The 20,768-nt window shown below is 39.8% G+C and overlaps 1 protein-coding gene and 1 pseudogene across 3 annotated transcripts in view; both read right to left on the bottom strand.

Annotated features, from left to right (window-relative positions):
• Positions 1-11,988: 11,988 nt before the first annotated feature.
• LOC138159595 (large ribosomal subunit protein uL4 pseudogene) lies at positions 11,989-13,469 on the bottom strand (annotated as a pseudogene).
• A 5,626-nt stretch (positions 13,470-19,095) lies between these two features.
• MBTPS1 (membrane bound transcription factor peptidase, site 1) overlaps positions 19,096-20,768 on the bottom strand; it is a 70,591-nt gene continuing 68,918 nt past the window's right edge. For all 3 annotated transcript variants that reach the window (XM_069085659.1, XM_069085660.1, XM_069085658.1), the window contains one exon: positions 19,096-20,004. In XM_069085659.1, coding sequence (XP_068941760.1) covers positions 19,808-20,004 — 197 coding nt within the window. In that variant the 3' untranslated portion in view covers positions 19,096-19,807. The remainder of the gene's footprint in view (positions 20,005-20,768) is intronic.

The following is a 20,768-nucleotide window of genomic DNA, read 5'->3' as shown; positions in this document are numbered from 1 at the left end:
AAAAAGAGATCCAACATGGTGGACTAAGCAGTAAATCACCATAACTCTCCCATATTTACCTTCAAACAACCATAAAACAAATACTAGAAGAGCAAAACCAAGAAAAAGATGGGGTGAAACAATCTTTGAGCCCAAGAAATTTGGAAGATTGACAGGAAAGGTCTATCTTACTCAAGTAAAAGGGGAGCACAGTCCAGTACAGGAAGCATCCCAGAAAGCCAGCAGGAAGTCCCACCTCTGCAAACCAAGTGGGAGATCCCGAGCCCCAGTGTAGTAGAACAGGCAAATGACAACACCAGGAGCCCCCCATGTACCTTGGCATAGACAGGAGAATGGGCAGGCTCCAATTCTGAGAACTGCCCCATGCTTCAGCAAAGCCTCAGGCAAACAGACTCCAGCCACCAGACTCAACATACTTCAGCCCCAGGCAAACAGTAGACAGAAACCCTCTGGGTGCCTAAGTAAACAGGCAGCCACCAGCACCAGGCCCCACAATACCAACACATGCTCCAGTGTAGCCCTAGGAAAACACAGAAACACCCCATCAGCCTCAGCACATGCCAGACACCACCACTAGGCCCCAGACTCAGCACCAGGTAAGCTGCCAGACCCCTACAGCCTCCAGCAGCACCAGCTACCCCTACCCTACCCCCTTAGCACAGCACCAGACATGAGGGTCCCAAGTGGGCCTCAGGGCAACATCAATACAGCACCAGGTAAACAGTTAGGGCCTAGAACCCCCGGCACAAGAAACAGAGAAACAAGAAAACTTCCACTCCAGGAGCAGAGCTCAAATTTAAAAGAAAGGAAAAAGGTCAAAAAAAAAGATGAGCAAAAAACAACAAAAAAGAATCTGACCATAGAAAGTTACTATGGTGACAGGGAAAATCAAGACACCAACTCAGAAGAGGATAACAATGTCAAAACACCTCTGGGCAAAACCCCAAAGAAACATGGGAAGTGCTCTCAAGTCCATAAAGAATTCATGGAGAAGCTCAAAAAGGAACTTTAAAATGATCTAAGACAAGTAAAAGACAAACCGGGAAGAGAAATGAGAGTGACGCAAGAGAATTATGAAAAAAAAAAAAGAGTCAGCTTCTTGGAAAAAGAAAACAACTGTTTAAAAAGTAGAACTGCCCAAATGGAAAAGGAGATACAAAAACCCACTGAAGAAAATGTCTCCTTAAAGAGTACAATTGGCCAAATGGAAAAGAAAGTACAAAAGCTAATCGAAGAAAACAATACCTTAAAAGTTAAAATTGGGAAAGTGGGAGCTAATGACTCTATGAGACATCATGAATCATTCAAACAAAATCAAAAGAATGAAAAAGAAAAGGAAGAAAATGTAAAATACCTCATGGGGAAAACAGAAAATTCAGGAAAGACAATGTCAGAATCACCGGACTACCTGAAAGTCGTAATCAAAAGGAGGATCTGGACAGCATCTTTAAAGAAATTATCAAAGAAAACTGTCCTGATGGCCTGGAAAGTGGGCAAAATATGCATTGAAAGAATCCCCTGATCAGAATGTTATAGCCAAATTTCAGAACTATCAGGTCAAGGAAGAAAATATTACAAGTGGCCAGAAAGAAACAATTCAAATATCAGGGAACCACAATCAGGACTACACAGGACTTGGCAGCTGCTACATTAAAAGATCTGAGAAAATGATGTTCTGGAAGGTAATGAAGCTAGAGCTAAAACCAAGAATCACTTACCCAGAAAAATTAAGCAAAATACAAGGGAAAAAAATGGTCATTCAATGAAATAGAAGGATTTCAAGCTTTCATAAGGAAAAGACTAGAATTAAACCAAAAATTTGATCTTCAATATCAATACCCAAGAAAAGCCTAAATGGGTAAAAATGGAAAAGAAAACATAAGGAATTCAATAGAGCTAACCTATTTACATACCTACATGGGAAAATTATACTTGTAATTCCTAAAAACTATATCACTAATAGTACAGTTAGAAGGAATATACATAGACAGAGGGTATGGGTTTAAGGCGAATTTGAGGGAGTAACATTAAAAAATAATTAAGGGATAAGAAGTAAGTATACTGGGTGCAAAAGGAAGGGACAAGTAGAATGGAGTAAATCATTTCACATGAAGTGGCACAAAAGACCTATTACAGGAGGAAGGATAGATGGGGTGAATGGGCATTGTTTGAACCTTACTCTCATCAGTATTAGCTCAAAAAAGGGAATAATATAAACAATCAGTTGAATATAGAAATCTATCTTACCTGACAGGGAAATGTGAGGGGAGCAGATTAAGTAAAGGGAGGTGAGGACTGACAGAATGCAGAGCAAATCACGGGGAGTGGTAGACAGAAGCAAAACACTAGTAAGGAAGGAAAAGGTGAAAGGAGAAAGGACAAACAGGAGGAAGAATAGAATGGAGGGAAATACACAGGAAGTAATCATAACTGAATGTGAATGGAATGAACTCTCCTATAAAATAGAAGCAGATAGTAGAATGATCAAAAACTAGAATCCTACAACATGATGCTTACAAGAAACACACTTGAAGGAGAGAGACACATAGAATAAAGGTAAGGGACTGGAGCAGAATCTATTATGCTTGAGCTCATGTAAAAAAAATCAGGAGTAGCAATCCTGATCTCAAAGTAGAAGCAAAAATAGACATAATTAAAAGAGAAAAGGAAAGAAACTACACCTTGCTAAAAGACACCTTAGACAATGAAGCAATATCAATACTACACACATATGCACCAAGTTTCATAGCATCCAAATCTTTAAAGGAGAAGTTAAGTGAATTACAGGAAGAAATAGACGAGCAAATATTAGTGGGAAACCTCAACTGTTCCCTCTCAGAACTGTAAATCCACGCACGAGCAGCTTTCCAGAGGACTGCTGCTGTGAACAGCTTTTAAGGTTCTGATCACATAGTATAGTGAGCTCTCTATTTATTCAATAACAAATCAGAGCAAAACATTCACAGAAAATCAAGATAGAGCATTCACAATGTTACAATTTATCACAGAAAATCAAAATACAGAATTCACCATGTTACAACTCAACAACTTATCACTATAATGGCCATAGTTTTCACCAAAGTGGCCACATAGTTTTTAACAAAGTACAAACTTTGTACAACAAAGTACAACTCAATCATTTAGTCAATCACAAAATTCTTAATTCAATCACAAAGTACTAAAGTCAAAGTTCTCTATCCCTAGAACACAGTAAATCATAACCTTCTCAGTCAGTACACAGTATCCAAGTAAAGTCTTCTTTCAGATTGACTTGAGGCTGGCTCTCAGCTTCCATGGTTCCTTTTTCATGGTCCCAGCTCCAACTGTCACCTGGGTTCAAAGACAGGCAGCTTCCAGTTCCTTGTCCAGTTCTTCATCCAGTTTCCATTCCATATTAAAATTCAGTGTCCATTCCACCTCAAGTCCTTCACAGTTCCTGTTTCTTGGAAGACAAAGCTTGACAGAGCCACAATAATATTCATGCACATTGCTGGTACCATCATCAATTCACTATCTGCCTGTGAAATCAACTCAGACCCACCAACAAGGTTCAAGAGGTCATCACAAATCATCAACATAGAAATCAACAAAGACTCACAACAAGGTCCAAGAGATCAGCATAAATCATCAGTAAAGTCCCAGGACCTCCAAAACCCTCCTTCAAGACTTCTGTAAACATACAACCAGAAAATCCTCTTTCAGGGCTTCCAGTAAGGTCCCAGGGCTTCTGTACAAAGTATAACAAACAAACATCAACACAGAGCAGACAAACAGAGTGCCAAGATACCACAAGTTTTCTCCTTCTTGACTCTGCCACTACAAGATTCCTCTTCTCAGTTCTGCTGTCTCTAGCCTGGGCTTCTCCTTATATATGGTCATTAGCTCCTCCCCTTCCTATTGAAGGAGTTCTTAAGTTCTAGGGTTCACAAGTTTTGGGGTTCACATGTTCTATTTTTTAACAGACTTGATACAAGGCTCAAAAGAAACTTGAACTGAAACAAGGTGTTAATTCAATAGCTAAAACAAGGTGTGAACTACTTCTGTGCTTGACATTATAGAACTCGATAAACCCAACCAAAAACATAAACAAGAAAGAAACTAAGGAGGTAAGTAGAATATTAGAAAAGTTAGATATGACAGACTATTGATAGACTTTGGAGAAAACTGAATGGGAACAGAAAGGAATATACATTTTTCTCATCAGCACATAGCACCTACACACAAAAAATGACCATGTAATAGGGCATACAAACCTCAAAATCAAATATAAAAAGGCATAAATAGTAAATGTATTCCATTCAACAAAAGGCAATGGAAAGATAAAATAAAAATTAATTGGAAACTAAATAATCTAATCCTAAATAATAAGTGGGTCAAAGAAAAATCATAGAAAAAGTCAATAATTTCATTAAACAGAATGACAACAATGAGACGGCATACAAAATTTGTGGGTTGCAACCAAAGCAGGACTTGGAGGAAATTTTATTTCTCTAAATTCTTATATCAACAAAATGGAAAAAAGAATAGATCGATGAATTGGACATGCAACTAAAAAGAGCTAGAAAAAGAACAAATGAAAAATCCCTAATTGAGCACCAAATTGGAAGTCCTGAAAATCAAAGGTAAGATTAATAAGAATGAAAGTTTTAAAAAGTAACCCCAAAACTATTAATAAATAGCTAATAAATAAATCTAGGAGTTGGTTTTATGAAAAAACCAATAAGATAGATAAGTCATTGGTTAATTTGATTTTAAAAAGAAGAAAACCAAATACCCAGTGTCAAAAATGAAAAGGGTGGGGGTGGCTAGGTGGTATAGTGAATAGAGCACTGGCCTGGGAGTCAGGAGGATCTGAGTTCAAATCCAGTCTCAGATACTAACACAAAAAATAACTTCATCTTAGAAAAAGAAATTGAACAAATCACTAATGAACTCATTAGGAAAAAATTCCCAGGGCCAGATGGGTTCACAAGTGAATTCTCCCAAATATTTAAAGAACAATTAATTCCAATACTATATAAATCATTTGAAAAAAATAGGTGAAGGATTCTAACTCCTTTTATGATACAAATATAGTGGTAACACCTAAAGCAGAAAGAGCTAAAACAGAGAAAGAAAATTACAGACCAATTTCCCTAATGAATATTGATGCAAATATTTTGAACAAAATACTAGCAAGGCAACTACAGCAATATATCACAGGGATTATACACTATGACCACTTGGGATTTATATCAGAAATGAAAGGTTGGTTCAATATTAGGAAAACTATCAACATAATTGACCATATCAATAACAAAATCAACAGAAATAATGTAATAATCTGATTACATACCAAAAAAGCTTTTGACAAAATACAGCACCTATTCCTTAATTATAAACACTAGAGAGCATAAGAGTAAAAGAAGTGTTCCTTAAAATGATAAGCAGTATCTATCTAAAACCATCAGCAAGCATTATCTATAATGGGGATAATCCAGAAGCCTTCCTAATAAGATCATGAGTGAATCAAGGATGTCTATTATCACCATTATTCAATATAGATACTAGATATGTTAGCTATAGTAGTAAGAGAATTAAAAGAAATTGAAGGAATTAGAATAGGCAATGAGAAAACAAAATTATCACTCTTTGCAAATGATATGATGGTATATATGGAGAACCCTAGAGAACAACTAAAAACTACTTGAAATAATTAACAACTTTAGTGAAGTTGCAGGATATAAGATAAACCCATATAAATCAGCATTTCTTTATATTACCAACAAAGCTCAGCAACAAGACATAGAAAGAGAAATTTCATTTAAAATAGCTGTAAAAATATAAAATATTTGGGAGTCTCCCTGCCAAGACAAATCCAGGAATTATATGAACACAATTACAAACTATTCATCACACAAATAAAGTCAGATCTAAACAACTGGAAAAATATCAATTGCTCATGGGTAGGACAAATTGGTATCATAAAAATGACAATTCTGCCTAACCTAACTTATTTAGTACCATGCCGAACTACCAAAAAGTTACTTGATAGACCTACAAATAGTAACAACAAAATTCATCTGCAAGAGCAAAAGGTCAAGAATATCAAGGGAAGTAAATGAAAAAAATATACAAAGGAAGGTAGATTAGCCATACCAGATCTAGAACTATATTATAAAGCAAAAATCATCAAAGCTATCTGGTACTGGCTAAGAAACAGAGTGGTGGATCAGTGGTATAGATTAGGTACACAAGACATAGTAGTCAATGATCATAGTAACTTAGTGTTTATTAAAGCCAAAGACCCCATCCTTTGGGATAAACTCACTATTTGACAAAAACTGCTGGGAAAACTGGACGCAAACTAGGTATAGACTAACATCTCACACTGCATAACAAGATAAAGTCAAAATGGGCACATGATTTAGACAAAAAGGGTGACATTGTAAGTAAATTAGAAGAGCAAGGAATAGCCTACCTGTCAGATCTATGGAAAAGGGAAGAATTAATGACCAAACAAGAGATAGAGCACATTACGAAATGAAAAATAGATAATTTTGATTACATTAAATTAAAAAATATTTTGTACACACAAAACCAATGTACCCAAGATTAAAAGGAAAGCAGAAAGCTCAAAACAATCTTTACAGCAAATGTCTCTGATAAAGATCTCATTTCTCGAATACCGAGACAGCTGAGTCAAATTTATACAAAGTCGTTCCCCAATTGATAAATGGACAAAGGATATGAACAGGCAGTTTTTATAAAGCTATCTATAGGCATATGAAGAAGTGCTCTAAATCACTTTTGGTTAGAGAAATGCAAATTAAAACAACTCCGAGGTACCACCTCCCACCTATCAGAATGGTTAATATAACAGAAAAGGAAAATGATAAATGTTGGAGAGAATGTGGGAAAATTGGGACACTAATGCACTGTTGGAGTTGTGAACTGATCCACCATTCTGGAGAGCAATTTGGAATTATGCCCAAAGGGTAACTGATACCCTTTGATCCAGCAATACCACCACTAGGGCTATATCCCTATGAGATCATAAAAAGGGAAAAGATCTACATGCACAAAAATATTTATAGCAGCCCTTTTCATGGTGGCAAAATATTGGAAAATGAAGGGATACCCATCAACTGGGGAATGGCTGGACAAGCTATGGTATATGAATGTAATGGAATACTACTATGCAATAAGAAATTATAAGCAGGTAGATTTCAGAAAAATCTGGAAAGACTTGTATGAATGGATACATGGAAAACATTATACACAACAGAATCAGCAACATTATGTGATGATCAACTATGAATGACTCCACCCTTCTCAGCAACATAATGATATAAGACATGTACAAAGGACTCACTAGGAAAAATGTCATCCACATCCAATGTGGACTCAAAGCAGGTAAGAACATATTTTTTCACTTACTTTATAAATTATTTTTCATGGTTTTTTTTTCCTTTTTGATTTGTTTATTCTTTCACAACTGTGACTAATAATGGAAATGTTTTACATGAGAGCACATGAAAAACCTATATAAAATTACCTACCATTTTTGGAAGAGGAGAGGGTTGGGAGGGAGGGAAAAAGATTTGGAATTAAAAATCTTGAAAAAAAAAGAATGTTAAAAAATTTCTTGACATGTAATTGGAAAAAAAAATTAAGTGCTATTTTAAGTTATCTCATCCTCACAACAACCCAGGGAAATGCTTTTATTGTACTTCTTTTTACAGATAAGAAAATTGAGGCAGGCAGAAGTTAAGTTACTTTCCCAGGGTCACACAGCTTATTAGTATTAGGGGTAAGATTTGAATTGGGGGAGGGATGGAGCCAAGATGGTAGAGTAGAAACAGGAAATGCCATGACCTCCCCCGACTACCAGCTCAAATACCTATAAAATATGACTCTAAACAAATTTTAGAGCTACAGAACCCACAAAGTGACAGAGAGAAACAGATCTCCCACTAAAGATAGTCTGGCAGGCTGACAGGAAGGGTTTATCACAGAGCACTAGGAGCTGAGCGCAGTCCCACATGAGTCATGTGGTTTTGGCTCCAGGGAGACAGCATCGGCCAGAGCAGACATCAGGAGAGTGAATCACCAATAGCTATAGTGGTTTCCAGATTTTTCAACCCAGAAACACTAAAAAGAAAGCAAAAGGTCAGTCCTGGAACTCTGTTGGAAAGGAAGGGCATGGTCTGGCCCCTACCCCTGGGGCGAGAAGTAGTGTAGGCACAGTGGCTACTTTGTGGCTGCCTCAGGAGCTTCTGGCCTATAGATGGTAGGGGGACCAGGTGACCATTCAGAATGTAATCACTCTTGCTTTGACCTGCTTGGATCTGGGTCACTTTCTTGGGCGGTGGTCCTGGGGTAAGAAATGCCAGTATACCAGTGTGGTATCTGTAGAGAGGGTGCCCTCCTTAGACCTCTGAAAACATTTGCAAAAACCCCAGCAATTTTGGACAAAGCTCTCCTCTCTGGAAGCAGAGTTCTACTGTGACAAAGAGCTCAAAAGTCAAGTAATTGACTGGCAATATGAGAAAGCAGGGGAAGCACAAACAGACCATAGAATCCTTTTTTGGGGACAAAAATTATCAAAGCATGGAACAGGAGGAAGACAATGAAGTCAGAACTCCTGCATCAAAAGCTTCCAAGAAAAATATGAATTGGTTACAGGCCATGGAGGAGCTCAAGAAGGATTTTGAAAATCAAATAAGAGAAGTAGAGGAAAAATTGGGAAGAGAAATGAAAATGATACAAGAAAATCATGAAAAGTGAGTCAACAACCTGCCTAAAGAAAATAATACCTTAAAAATAGACTAACTCAAATGGCAAAAGAGGCCCCAAAAGCCTTAAAAAGTCGAATTTGTCAGATGGAAAAGAAATTTCAAAAACTCACTGAAGAAAATAATTCCTTCAAAATTAGATTGGAGCACATGGAAGCTGATGACTTTATGAGAAATCAAGATACTATAAAACAGATCCAAACAAATGAAAAAAAAAAAGAAAGCAATGTGAAATATCTCACTGGAAAAAAACACTGACCTGGAAAATAGATTCAGGAGAGATAATTTAAAAATTATTGGACTACGTGAAAGCCATGATCAAAAAAAGAACCTAAAAACCATCCTTTAAGTAATTCTCAAGGAAAATTGCCCTGATATTTTAGAACCAGAGGGCAAAATAGAGGTTGAAATAATTCACTGATTTCCTCTTCAAAAAGATCCCAAAAAGAAAAATCATAAGAATATTATAGCCAAATTCCAGAGTTCCCAGGTCAAGCAGAAAATATTACTAGTGGCCAAGAAGAAATAATTTGAGTATGGTGGAAACACAATCAGGATAACACAAGATCTAGCAGCTTCTACAATAAGGGATTGAAGGGCTGGGAATATGATATTCCGGAGGTCAAAGGAGCTAGGATTAAAACCAAGAATCAGGGGAGGAGTCAAGATGGCGGAGACCTCCTCAGGGCTCCAGCTTCCACCTTCCCCAATCCATGTAAAAGGGGACTCTAAACAAACTTTGGAGCTGCAGAACACACAAAATGACAGAGAAGCTAACAGAGAAGGCCAGCCCAACAGGCCAGCAGGAATAGGCCAGCGCAGTGCTCTGGGAGCCAAGCCCAGCCCCATGCCAAGGCCCCGCTCAGAGGGCGGGCCTGACCAGCCTCAGGTCGGAGGGACTCCACATCAGCAGCAGCTGTGGCCATTTCCAGATTCATCAACACATAGATGCAAAGGACAAAGTGAGAGGTCAGTGCACTGTGGACTTTGGGACCAGTTGGGAGTGCATCAGCTTTTGCCCCCAGGGTGAGAAGCTTCTGAGACACCAGCACAGCCAGCCCTGCCACGTTGCAGCTTCAGCTCCTGGCCTGCAGAGTGTAAGGGGACCAAGCAAACAGTCTGAGGGGTAATCGCTCTTGCTTTAATCACTTGGATCTGGATTGTGGTCTAGGGTGGAGGTCCTGGGGTGTGTGTCCAGCTTGCCAGAGAGTGTGGAGGCCTCAGAGAGGGCACCCAACTAATACCTCCAGCAGCTGAGAAAACCCCAGCATTTGGGACGAAAGCTCCCCTATCTGGTGGCAGAGTCCTACTGTGGCAAAAAGCCCAGGGGTCAAGTGACTGAGGCGTGACATGACCAGACAAAGGAAGAAAAACAAACAGAAGACTCCAACATTAGACTTCTATTTTGGGGACAGAAAGAAGCAAAGCATGGAACAGGAGGAAGACAGTGAAGTCAGAACTCCTGCACCAAAAGCTTCAAAGGAAAATATGAGCTGGTTAGAGGCCATAGAGGACCTTAAGAAGCAGACAAGAGAAGTGGAGGAAAAATTGGGAAGAGAAATGAGAACAATGCAAGAAAATTACGAAATGAGAGTCAACAGCCTGAGGAAAATACCACCTAAAAAAACAGACTAATTCAAATGGCAAAAGAGGCTCAAAAAGGAAATAAGGAGAGGAATGCCTTGAAAAGCCGAATTTGCCAGATGGAAAAAGCATCTCAAAAGCTTAATGAGGAGAATCATTCCCTTGGATTTAGACTGGAGCAAAGAGAAACTAGTGACTTTAAGAGAAATCAAGATGATGTTAAACAGATCCAAACAAATGAAAGAATAGAAGGCAATGTGAAATATCTCATGGGAAAAACCACTGACCTGGAAAATAGATCCAGGAGAGATAATTTAAAAATTACTGGACTACCTCAAAGCCATGATCAAAGTAAGAACCTAGAAATCATCCTCCAGGAAGTTCTCAAGGAAAATTGCCCTGATGTTTTAGAACCAGAAGGCAAAATAGAGGTTGAAAGAATCCACCGATCACCTCCTGAAAAAGATCCCAAAAAGAAAACTTCTAGGAATATTATAGTCAGTTCCGGAATTCCTAGATCAAGGGGAGAATATTACAATCAACCAGGAAGAAATAATTTGAATATTGTGGAAACACAATCAGGATAACACAGGATCTGGCAGCTTCTACACTGAGGGATCAAAGGGCATGGAATAGGATATTCCGGAGGTCAAAGGAGCTGGGATTAAAACCAAGAATCACCTACCCAGGAAAACTGAGTATCATCTTTCAGGGGAAAATATGGTCATTCAGTGGAATAGAGGACTTTCAAGCATTCTTAATGAAAAAGCCAGAGTTGAATAGAAAATCTGACATCCAGATACAAGAAGCAAGAGAAACTTGAGAAAGTAAACAGAGAAAAGAAATCATAAGTCACTGATCAAAGGTGAACTATTAACATTCCTATATGGAAAAACAATAATTGTAACTGATGAAACTTTTCTCAGTATGAAAATAGTTGAAGGGAATAGAAATATATATGTTTACATTAGAGGGTATACCAGCGTGTGAATGTGTGTATATATGCTTACAAGTATACATAGATAGAGGACATGGACCAATTTAATAGGAAGGGATGATACTTAAAAGGGGAAATTAAGAGGTGAGAGAGGAATATAATGAGAGGAGATGGAGAGAAACAGAATGGAGTAAACTATCTCATAAAGAAGAGGCAAGGGAAAAGGGTTATAATGGAGGGAAATTATAGGAAGGCAAAAGTGAATGAGTCAACCTTATTCTCACTGAATTTGGCTCGGGGAGGGAATGAAATACACACTAAATAGGGTATCTCACCCTACAGGAGATTAGGGGGAAGGGGATAAGAGGGGGGATGATGAAAGGGAGGGTAGGCTGGGGGGGAGGGAAGTTGGAAGCACCCACTTTTGAAAAGGGATGGGATCAAAGTAGAGAATAGTAACAAGTAGGTGGTGGCATAGGAGGGAGGGAAATATAGTCAGTCTTTTACAATATATCTACTATGTTAATGTTCTGCATTAGCTACACATGTACAATCTATACTGAATTGCTTATCTTCCCAGTAAGGGTGGGTGACAAGGGAGGAAGGGAACAAATCTGGAATTCAAAGGGTTTTTGTTGTTGTTGTTGTTGGGTTTTTTTGGTCAAAATTGAATACTTTCTGAAAGAAATATTTTTCCAGTTTTTTTTTCCCCAAAGCCACTCTGAATATTTATTCTTTAGAAATTCACAATATTGCCATAATGGATTGTGGCCCAATGGATAAACTAATATGCTGAGTTTATGCAGCAGGCTTCTTTTCTGCTGGTTTCTTTTGCCCTGGAACCTTCTTTGCTCCTGCAACCTTCTTATTACCTGCAAGTTTCTTCTGCTCGGCTGCTTTCTTTGCCTCCATAATCTTCTTTAGTGCAGCAGCTCTTTTGTTTTCTCTAATTCTCCGATTCTTAGCCTGGTGCAGAACTGTATTCCAGGGTATTGTCTTGGCATATGGGTTCAGTTTCACCATGATTCTCAAGTTCTTCAGTAGGTTCTTCTTGAGTACTTGTCTATGAATCTTTTTGCATGGTGCACGGAGGGCCCTCCAGATTTGTGGGCTTTTCAAAATCCTGGTAAGGTCTGTGTTGGTTATCTTGTGCATGGGAAGATTGTAGTGACTCTTCAGGGTGGCAGGCCTGCGCCATGTACCATACAGGTCATCCAACTTGTGGAAAGCACTTTCAGTCCAAATACAGAAATGCCCCACATGCCCACCAGGAGCAAGTCTCAAAAGGTTCAATTTACTCACATTAAGTAGAGTGATACCAGGAATGTTTCTGAAGGCCTTGATAATACCATTGTCTTCATTATAGATGATACAAGGTCCCTGATGCTGGATCCGACAACAGTTTCTCATTTTACCCTTACCAGCTCTCATTTGCTGAGAAGCATAGACCTTTTTGATGTCATTCCATGACTTCAGTTTCTCAAGCAGCAAAACTGCTTCCTTGGTCTTCTTATACCCCTCAACTTTCTCTTCAACCACTAGAGGAAGTTCTGGGACTTCTTCAATTCAATGACCTTTTGACATGACCAGTGCCGACAGGGCAGAGGCTGCCAATGCAGAGCAGATGGCATAACGTTTTTGTGTTGTATTTACTCTGTGATGCCAATGGCGCCAAGTCTTGGTAGGAACAAACATGCGACCTCCTCAGCACATATTTCCAAAAGCACCCTGGCCAGAGAGCGGTGAGTCCCTCCACCCTGAACACAAGGAATTCGAGTAACAGCTCTGCCAGTGCCCCAAGACTCAGCACTGGTTTGACGACCTGCTCATTCACTGACAGCATAAGGGTGCCAGTTGTTTTTCCTCAAGTTGGTATGAACAAAATTCACAATATCTGGACGAATAGGAGCCTTAAAGACAGCAGGCAAGGTAACATTTTTGCCAGATGCTTCCCCTTTTCGGAGTACACAGATATCAAGGGGCGTATGTTCACAAGCCATGGCGGGTACCGGAGAGTAAGAGCCACGCTCCTCTCCGCCCGATGGCTCCCGGAGGAAAAGGAACTGGAATTCAAAGTTTTAAAATCAAATATACATATATTATTATTAATGCTATTTTACATGTAATTGGGAAATAAGATATACAAACACTGGGGCATAGAGATCCACCATGCCCTACTGGAAAAGTAGAAGGGGGTATGGGAGAAGATATGGGAGAGAGCAGATTGGAGGAGGGGATATCCTGTGGGACTGCTATTTTGGGGCGGTAGGTAGGGGAAAAACGGGGAGAAAATTTGTTACTCAAAATCTGGAGGAAATGAATGATGTAAATCAGAAGTTAATAAAGCATTTGAAAAATGAAAAAAATGTAATTGGGAAATATTTAACAAAAGAAATTAAAATACAAAAGAAAAAAAAAAACAAGAATCACCTACCTAGCAAAACTGAGTATAATGTTTTAGGGGAAAATATTGTCATTCAATGAAATAGAGGACTTTCAAGCATTCTTGATGAAAAAACCAGAGTTGAATAGAAAAATCTGACTTTCAAATACAAGAAGCAAGAGAAGGTAAACAGGGAAAAGAAATCATAAGGAACTTATTAAAATAGAACTATTTACATTCCTATATGGTAAAACGATAATTGTAACTCATGAGACTTTTCTCAGTCTGAGGACAGTTGATGGGAATATATATGTATACATACATTTGTTTATATAGGAGGGTGTATGTGTGTATAAATACATATGTGAGTGTGTGTATATATTGGTACATGTATACACAGAGGGCACAGGATCAGTTGAATAGAAAGGGACGATATCTAAAAAACAAAATTAAGAGGTGAGAGTAATATAATGAGAGGAGATAAAGAAAGAATAAGATAAATTAACTCATATAAAAGAGGCAAGAGAAAACTGTTACAATGGAGGGGAAGAACAGGAAGGCAAAAGGGAATGGGTCAACTTTACTCTCATTGAATTTGGCTTAAGGAGGGAAAAACATACACACTAAATTGGGCATCTTACCCTACGAGAACGTAGGGGAGAAAGGGATAAGAAGGGGGATGACAGAAAGGAGGGCAGATTGGGGGGGAGGGTAGTTAGAAGTACACAACTTTGAAAAGGGACAAGGTCAAAATAGAAAAAGTAGGGGGCGGGATAGTATGGAGGGAAATGAAGTCAGTCATTCTTTCACAATATATCTTTGGAAATGTTTTGCATAACTACACATGTATAACCTATATTGAATCACTTTTCCTCCCAGTAGGGGTGGGTGATAAGGGAAGAAGGGAAAGAATCTGGAAATCAAAGTTTTAAAATCAAATGTTAAAAAATAATTTTTTTTTTACATGTAACTGGGAAATAAGATGCATAGGCACTGGGGTACAGAAATCCATCTTGCCCTACTAGAGCGTCAGAGGTGGGATGGGAGAGGATATAAGAGAGGGCAGATTGGGGGAATGGGTATTCAGTAGAATCGCTATTTTGGGGTGGGTGTAGGGAAAAGACAGGGAAAAATTTGTAACTCAAAATCTTGTGGAAAATGAATGTTGAAAACTAAAAATAAACAAATTTTTAAAAAAATAAAATACCTTTCAACTGTAAAACAAAAACAAACAAACAAAAATATTTGAATTGGGTTCTTTCTGAATCTAAATCCATTGCTCTATCCACAGCAATACCTACCTGGTAGTCTTTACTTGGGCATCCAAGTCATTTAACCTTACAGTTAAATCTTTTGAAATGTTCATTAGCTTCTCTGGTAGTTGCACAGGGAAACAACTTATCTCTGTTTAATTTCTAACTTATTTCTCATTGAAAGGTCATTCCTGGCACTTCCCATGGGACTCTCCAGGTTGTACACACGTGTAGTAAGTTAGGTTTTAGGAAAGTGTGTCTAACCTTTGAAGATTCTGTGGACATCTCCTCCAAGACAACCCTTTGAGGGTACCATAAACACACAACCCAGCATCTACAGCAATCTGCAAACCTACCTTCAGGGGATCAAAATAAACCCTCGTTGGTTGGGTTCAGTCATGAGCTATCAAAGGCATTCCCACCACCCATAGTCTACTCTTTCATTTCCTGATTCTGCCATCTTCTACCTGCCTCTATTCTTCTTGTTCTTTGGATAATCAATTTTTTCCCTTCTCCTAACCTCAGCCCAGTGTGAGAAAACATAAGACACATCAAGAGTGTGTGTCATAAAAGAAAGGTTGTAAAACTCTGGGAGAATGGAAGGAATCACTATCCTCAGGCTTCTAGTAACTGGATAACAAGAATTCTCTGGTTTTTAAAGGCATTTTTTTTTTCTGCTTCCAACAAACTGCCTGGGACCCAAAATTCTGGAGTCAAGTTCTGTAGGAAGAATGTGAAGTTTTAGGCAAAAAAAAGGTGATATCAACCTTTATTTATTGTATAATTCTAAGAGTTTGTAGGAAGTTGCACCCACTCAGGTAGATGGCTTAAAAGTTTAATGATGCTCACAGTCCAGACTGGGAAAAAGCAGCCTTGTCCATATAGAGCAGAAGCTAAAGGCTGGCAGGTAGGACTGGAATGCATGGTTTCTTCTCCTTTGTCCACAGTACCATGCTCTCCCTTGGAAATATCAGTGGTACTAGGCTTATAAGTCCAGAGAGAGGAAAAAATGTTAACAATTGCTATTCTCAACTGAAGGGGAAAAAGGGTTTCAAAAGGTTCTTAAGATGCTATTTCAAGTGCAGCTTACCTCCCATCTATCTCAGGTGTACAGAGAGGAGACTGCAGGTGGGTTGCAGCAAACAGATCCATATATAATTAGAATGCAGTCATAACAAGGCCATGGAATAGATAATATTAATGTCTCCCATTTGTACAGGACTTATTTTAGAATTTATGCTACCATTTGATTAATTTCTTTTATTTTGAAACTTTTATCATCTGGAAAGATCTAGGACAGGTCCCCACTATTTACTTTTGCCATTAATGGGGAGATCAGCATCCTGGTGCAAAGCATACAAAGTCTTGAGCTTGGGCCAGCAAGAGATGTACGAAATCCTCAATCTACTACTTACTACTACTTGCATGGCCTTGGTCAAGTCCTCTAAGCCCATTGTTCTATCATGTCTTCATTGGTCAAAGGAAGATATGAGATTAAATGCTTCCTAAGGTCATTTCTAGCTCTAAATCTAAGATTCATGGTCACTGCAATAGCCCTGTGAGGTAGGGAGGGAGTAACCTGACTTGACAGATGGAGAAATAGGCTTGAAGAAATAGAAATGATTTTCCCCAAGACCACACAGTTAGTAAGTGACAAAGTCCAGACTCCAAGTCAGGTCTGGCTTAATTTAACACCAGGATCTAACACTCTGGGCTCCTGTAGGGTTCTCAGAAAACAAATGGATCAAGGCTGAGCTGAGACAAAGTTAATAGGTCTAACAGAGCAAAATTTTACATTTCATTGTGAGATGTGTTGATGATGGACCAAGATCACCTACAAGTATGCCTGACCTCCCTTGAAGGCAATTACAATTTAAATATTTGCAAACTAAGACATTTAAATGTTTCTCTGCAATTGTTCCTCATACATCTGGGTATGAAAAGGAAAGTAAATTTACCTTTTGATAGAAAATGAATCATTTGACTATTTGCATCTTGCTGTTAGCATCTTGTGTTCAATAAAATAATTACCCTCATATTAAAGAAAAAGAAATGGCTAAGAATAGCATGTAGAATCTAAGACCTGGAATGGACCTTAGGGATAACAAAAAAATGCTTGTTGACTGAGATTTGGCCCAACATTCGGATTTTACAGAAAAGAAAGTTAAGGTTCAGAGATGGGATGGGACTTGCCTAGGGGTACACAGCTAGTTAGCGACAGGGCTGGGACTCAAACCTCCATCTTCTGATCCCCCCTACAGGGTTCTTTCCACCAAATCAATGTCTATTACTATTAGAGTGTTTATTACAGTGTGATTAGGTTTCTATAGAACCACTCATGTTTCCCACCCCACACAGACACATGATAGACAGTCATGTGTATAAAGGAAAATCAAACATTTGTTTTATATGATGAGTATAGGACTGTAAGAGGAAATGGAGAGAAGGATGTGAGTCATGAAAGACTGGGCAGTAGTCTCCATTTTTGCTAACCACAATGAAACATTGTCTGGGTCTCTATAGTCAGGGTTCCTGCCTGAATCTTAGAGATGGCATCTTGGGTGAAGTTACAAATCTCTATCTTTGATCCAAATCAACCTTAACCTTCTTTGCCTACCCCCCAGGCTCCCTAGTTCATCTCTGCACACTCACAATGAGAATGAGTGTCAGGTCAGAGGTGAGAGACCTTTTTTAAAGCCAGTCTGCGCAGGTATGCTTTGTCTAGGTTGGCAATGAGTTCTGGAGCCGAGCTCTGACAAATCCTAGCTCTGACATCACTCAGTAGTTTGATCTGGGACCTCTGTGAGCTTGTTCCCTCATCTATAAAAGAGGGATACATTCAGAACTTGCCCTAATACTCCACAGGTTTGTTGGAAGGAAAGGTTAAACCTTGGAATTGCACTCACTGGCTTGCCAAAGCTTTGTCATGTTAACCTGTCTTCAACTGACTACTCGGTCTCATCATGATCCAGAAGGGCCCAGAGTACCTGACCTCCCTGAGTCAGTGATTGCCCAAGCCCTGCCTTTGTCTGCCCTCTCCTCACTCAGGGGCTGACTGATCTCAAGCCATCACTCCTATCTGGGCTATCAAGATAGAACATGTCCAGCCATTCTAAATCAAAATGGCCAATGAGAGTTATGATCTTCCCATTTCATGGGCAAAGTTAACGATGTGGCTAAGTACAAAGCCTGAAACTTGTGAAGAATCCCAGGATGGTTGGTCCAAAAATCAGGAAGAAATGTGTCTTCACAGTCAATTTAACAGAAAGTCATAAGGTCAGAGAATCTTAAAGCTGAAAGGAACCTTAAGCATATCCTGTTCAGTCCTGACATTTGATGAGGAAACTGACAAAGAGAAGGGAAATGAATTATCCAAGGTCAACCGACATCCCCACTAGTTAGTGGCAGAGTCAGGATTAGGGCCTAGGTCTCTTGACAAACCTGGCCCAGTGTACATTAGGACTTTTACCTTTTTAAGTTTTAAAAAGTTTTCCTTTCTTCATTCCTTTCTCTCAGTGGATCACTGTAGCTCTCCAACAGTGGGGTATCAGTTGAAGGGAATTTTTTAAACACATGGTGGGACACTGGTGGCCCGTGGGGATAAAGAAGCTGCTCTGTAACAACCTGCTTAACATTCCTACATTTTCATATAGTGTGTACATGCATAGACAGACAGAGGTATCCAGAGGCCATCTGTGTCACCCGTGGCTCTGAATGGGGGAAGGAGCAGAAAAAGAGCTCCACGGAGACATGGAAAAGTGTCAGTTCTAAGACTCTTGAAGCGACAGCAGCGGCCGAGAGGGGGTAGATACTGTGTGACAAGCCACCTGACCGTCCCTGTTTGGGGCCCCCAGCTGCTCTATTCCTCCCACAACTCTGCAAGCTTTCTAGTCCATGTGACCCATCCCCATCCCCATCTAAAATCCCACGTGGACGCTAGCCTGGGTCCCTCCCTCCCCACTGCCTTGTCTTCTCCTCAGATGGGGCGGCAGATGAGTGGTCAGCTGGGGTAGGGAAAAACACATTAATTACTCACTCAGTGAAGGACTGAGGGGGAAGATTCACTGGGGATCAAGAAGTAGGCAGGCTGTTTCAGAAGCTGCTCAGCTAGTTGTCTGTAAAACAGATGATGGGGGTGGAAAAAGAGGCTGCAAGGCAACGTTTTCAGCTTCTTATAGATAATGTATATTTATTGAAAATTTCCTTCACCAACAATGGTGAAATCAAGACCCAAAATTACAAAAAATCATGGCAGTTGGTACTTATAAAAATAAAGTGAAGGTCTATGTCTCACAGATTTGTGCTAGTTTCCTTCCAGTCTCAGTCTGTCCCTTTTGCATCATAAAGACGGATGGAGCTTGTTACTCCTCTTGATGTAATATTAAAAAATTGCATTCCATTGCCAAAAAATAGTTTTGTTTCCAAATACCGTTAAGTTCCTAAAGTGACTTTTTCCAACAATAAATATAGAAAATAGCCTTTAACAAACATTTCCATTTGGTCAGGATTTTCTTCTGTTTCAAAAGTCTCTTTCTCGTCTCGCTAAAAGCAGCCCGACAACCCTCTGGAATCTTCAAGTCTTTGGCGTGGTACATCCAGCTGCTCCTCCATGGAGTTTCTGTGCATGGCCAACTGGAGGAGCCCCTTCTGCCAGGGGCCAAGGGCACCGAGATGATGTTTCATGAGAGCTCAGTCCATCCCACTGCATGTGGACCAGGCCCATTTGGAATGGGCAAAATTTAGTGAAAAATGAGATCACTTTTAGATGGGTGACGCCCCTGCATGAGAAATCTTCACCAGCAACAACCATCTGCTGTCCCCTGAGGCCATTCAAGGGGGCCCTCTTTGGTGACGGGGCTTAGCTTCTGGGACATCACACTGAAGGGGTCTTTGGTGGATGCACCTGCTGCATGAGCTGGGGGCGCTTGACCCTCGGTTTTCTTCTCTTGGGCCTGCTTTTAGCTTTGTTGATTTGCACCACAAAGAAAGCCAGAACTACCATGGCACCCAAGAAGGCAAACACTGGAATTGTCTGTCCTACGTCCTGATTATAGCGACCAGGCATTATTCCTAGAGAACAAAGGTTAAATTAACAGGTCAGTAAAAAAACTGGTCATATGTACATTGGGACATTTCAGCTTCTTTGAAAGGCTCAAGCTCAGCAGAGATGAAAAAGAGCATACATTAACTGAGCAAAGGTGCTTTTTAAAAGTCTGAAATACCCCTTGAACACCTGTGACAGCAACAGAGAATGAATCAAAGAAATTCTGTCATCTTCAGAGTTGCCGTTTTACCACTGGAGGAGTCACAAGTATCAGGAGGTATCCTTTTGGCTTACCAAAGGACAAGATTGATTTCCTCAGGGCAGCTAGGTGGTGCAGTGAATAGACCACCAGCCCTGCAGTCAGGAGGACCTTAGTTCAAATCTGGCCTCAGACACTTAACACAAACACAAAACTAGCCGTGTGACCTTGGGCAAGTCACTTAACCCCCAACTGCTCTACCTTCCCCCTTCCAAAAGGCAAAAAAAAAAAAAAAAAGGGATTGATTTCCTCAAGGCTCATGTCTTCACACTAGGAGGAGACCCTTGAATGCTGTGAGGAACTGATCGCTGGCTTATGTGAATCTCTGGTCAGACCCCTACTCAAAAGTCTGCTGTAACTCCCTAGAGATTCTTAAGCCTCCTGGAGCAGTTAAAGGCTGTCCATCCCACACTGCTCTGCAGTTTCCACAGACACCCCTGCCAGGATGCAATCCCCTTGGAAGACCCAGGGAGGGCCCTTGAATGGCCCTAAGGAGTAGGCTCAGACATTTCCATCCCCTTACAGTCACAA

This window comes from Petaurus breviceps, unplaced genomic scaffold, assembly GCF_028583685.1.
Source record: "Petaurus breviceps papuanus isolate PSGF00001 unplaced genomic scaffold, PetGlider_PUasm1.0 176, whole genome shotgun sequence".
Taxonomy (NCBI): Eukaryota; Metazoa; Chordata; class Mammalia; order Diprotodontia; family Petauridae; genus Petaurus; species Petaurus breviceps.
The sequence above is the reverse complement of the archived record's forward strand: the minus strand, read 5'-3'. Positions and strand labels throughout refer to the sequence as shown.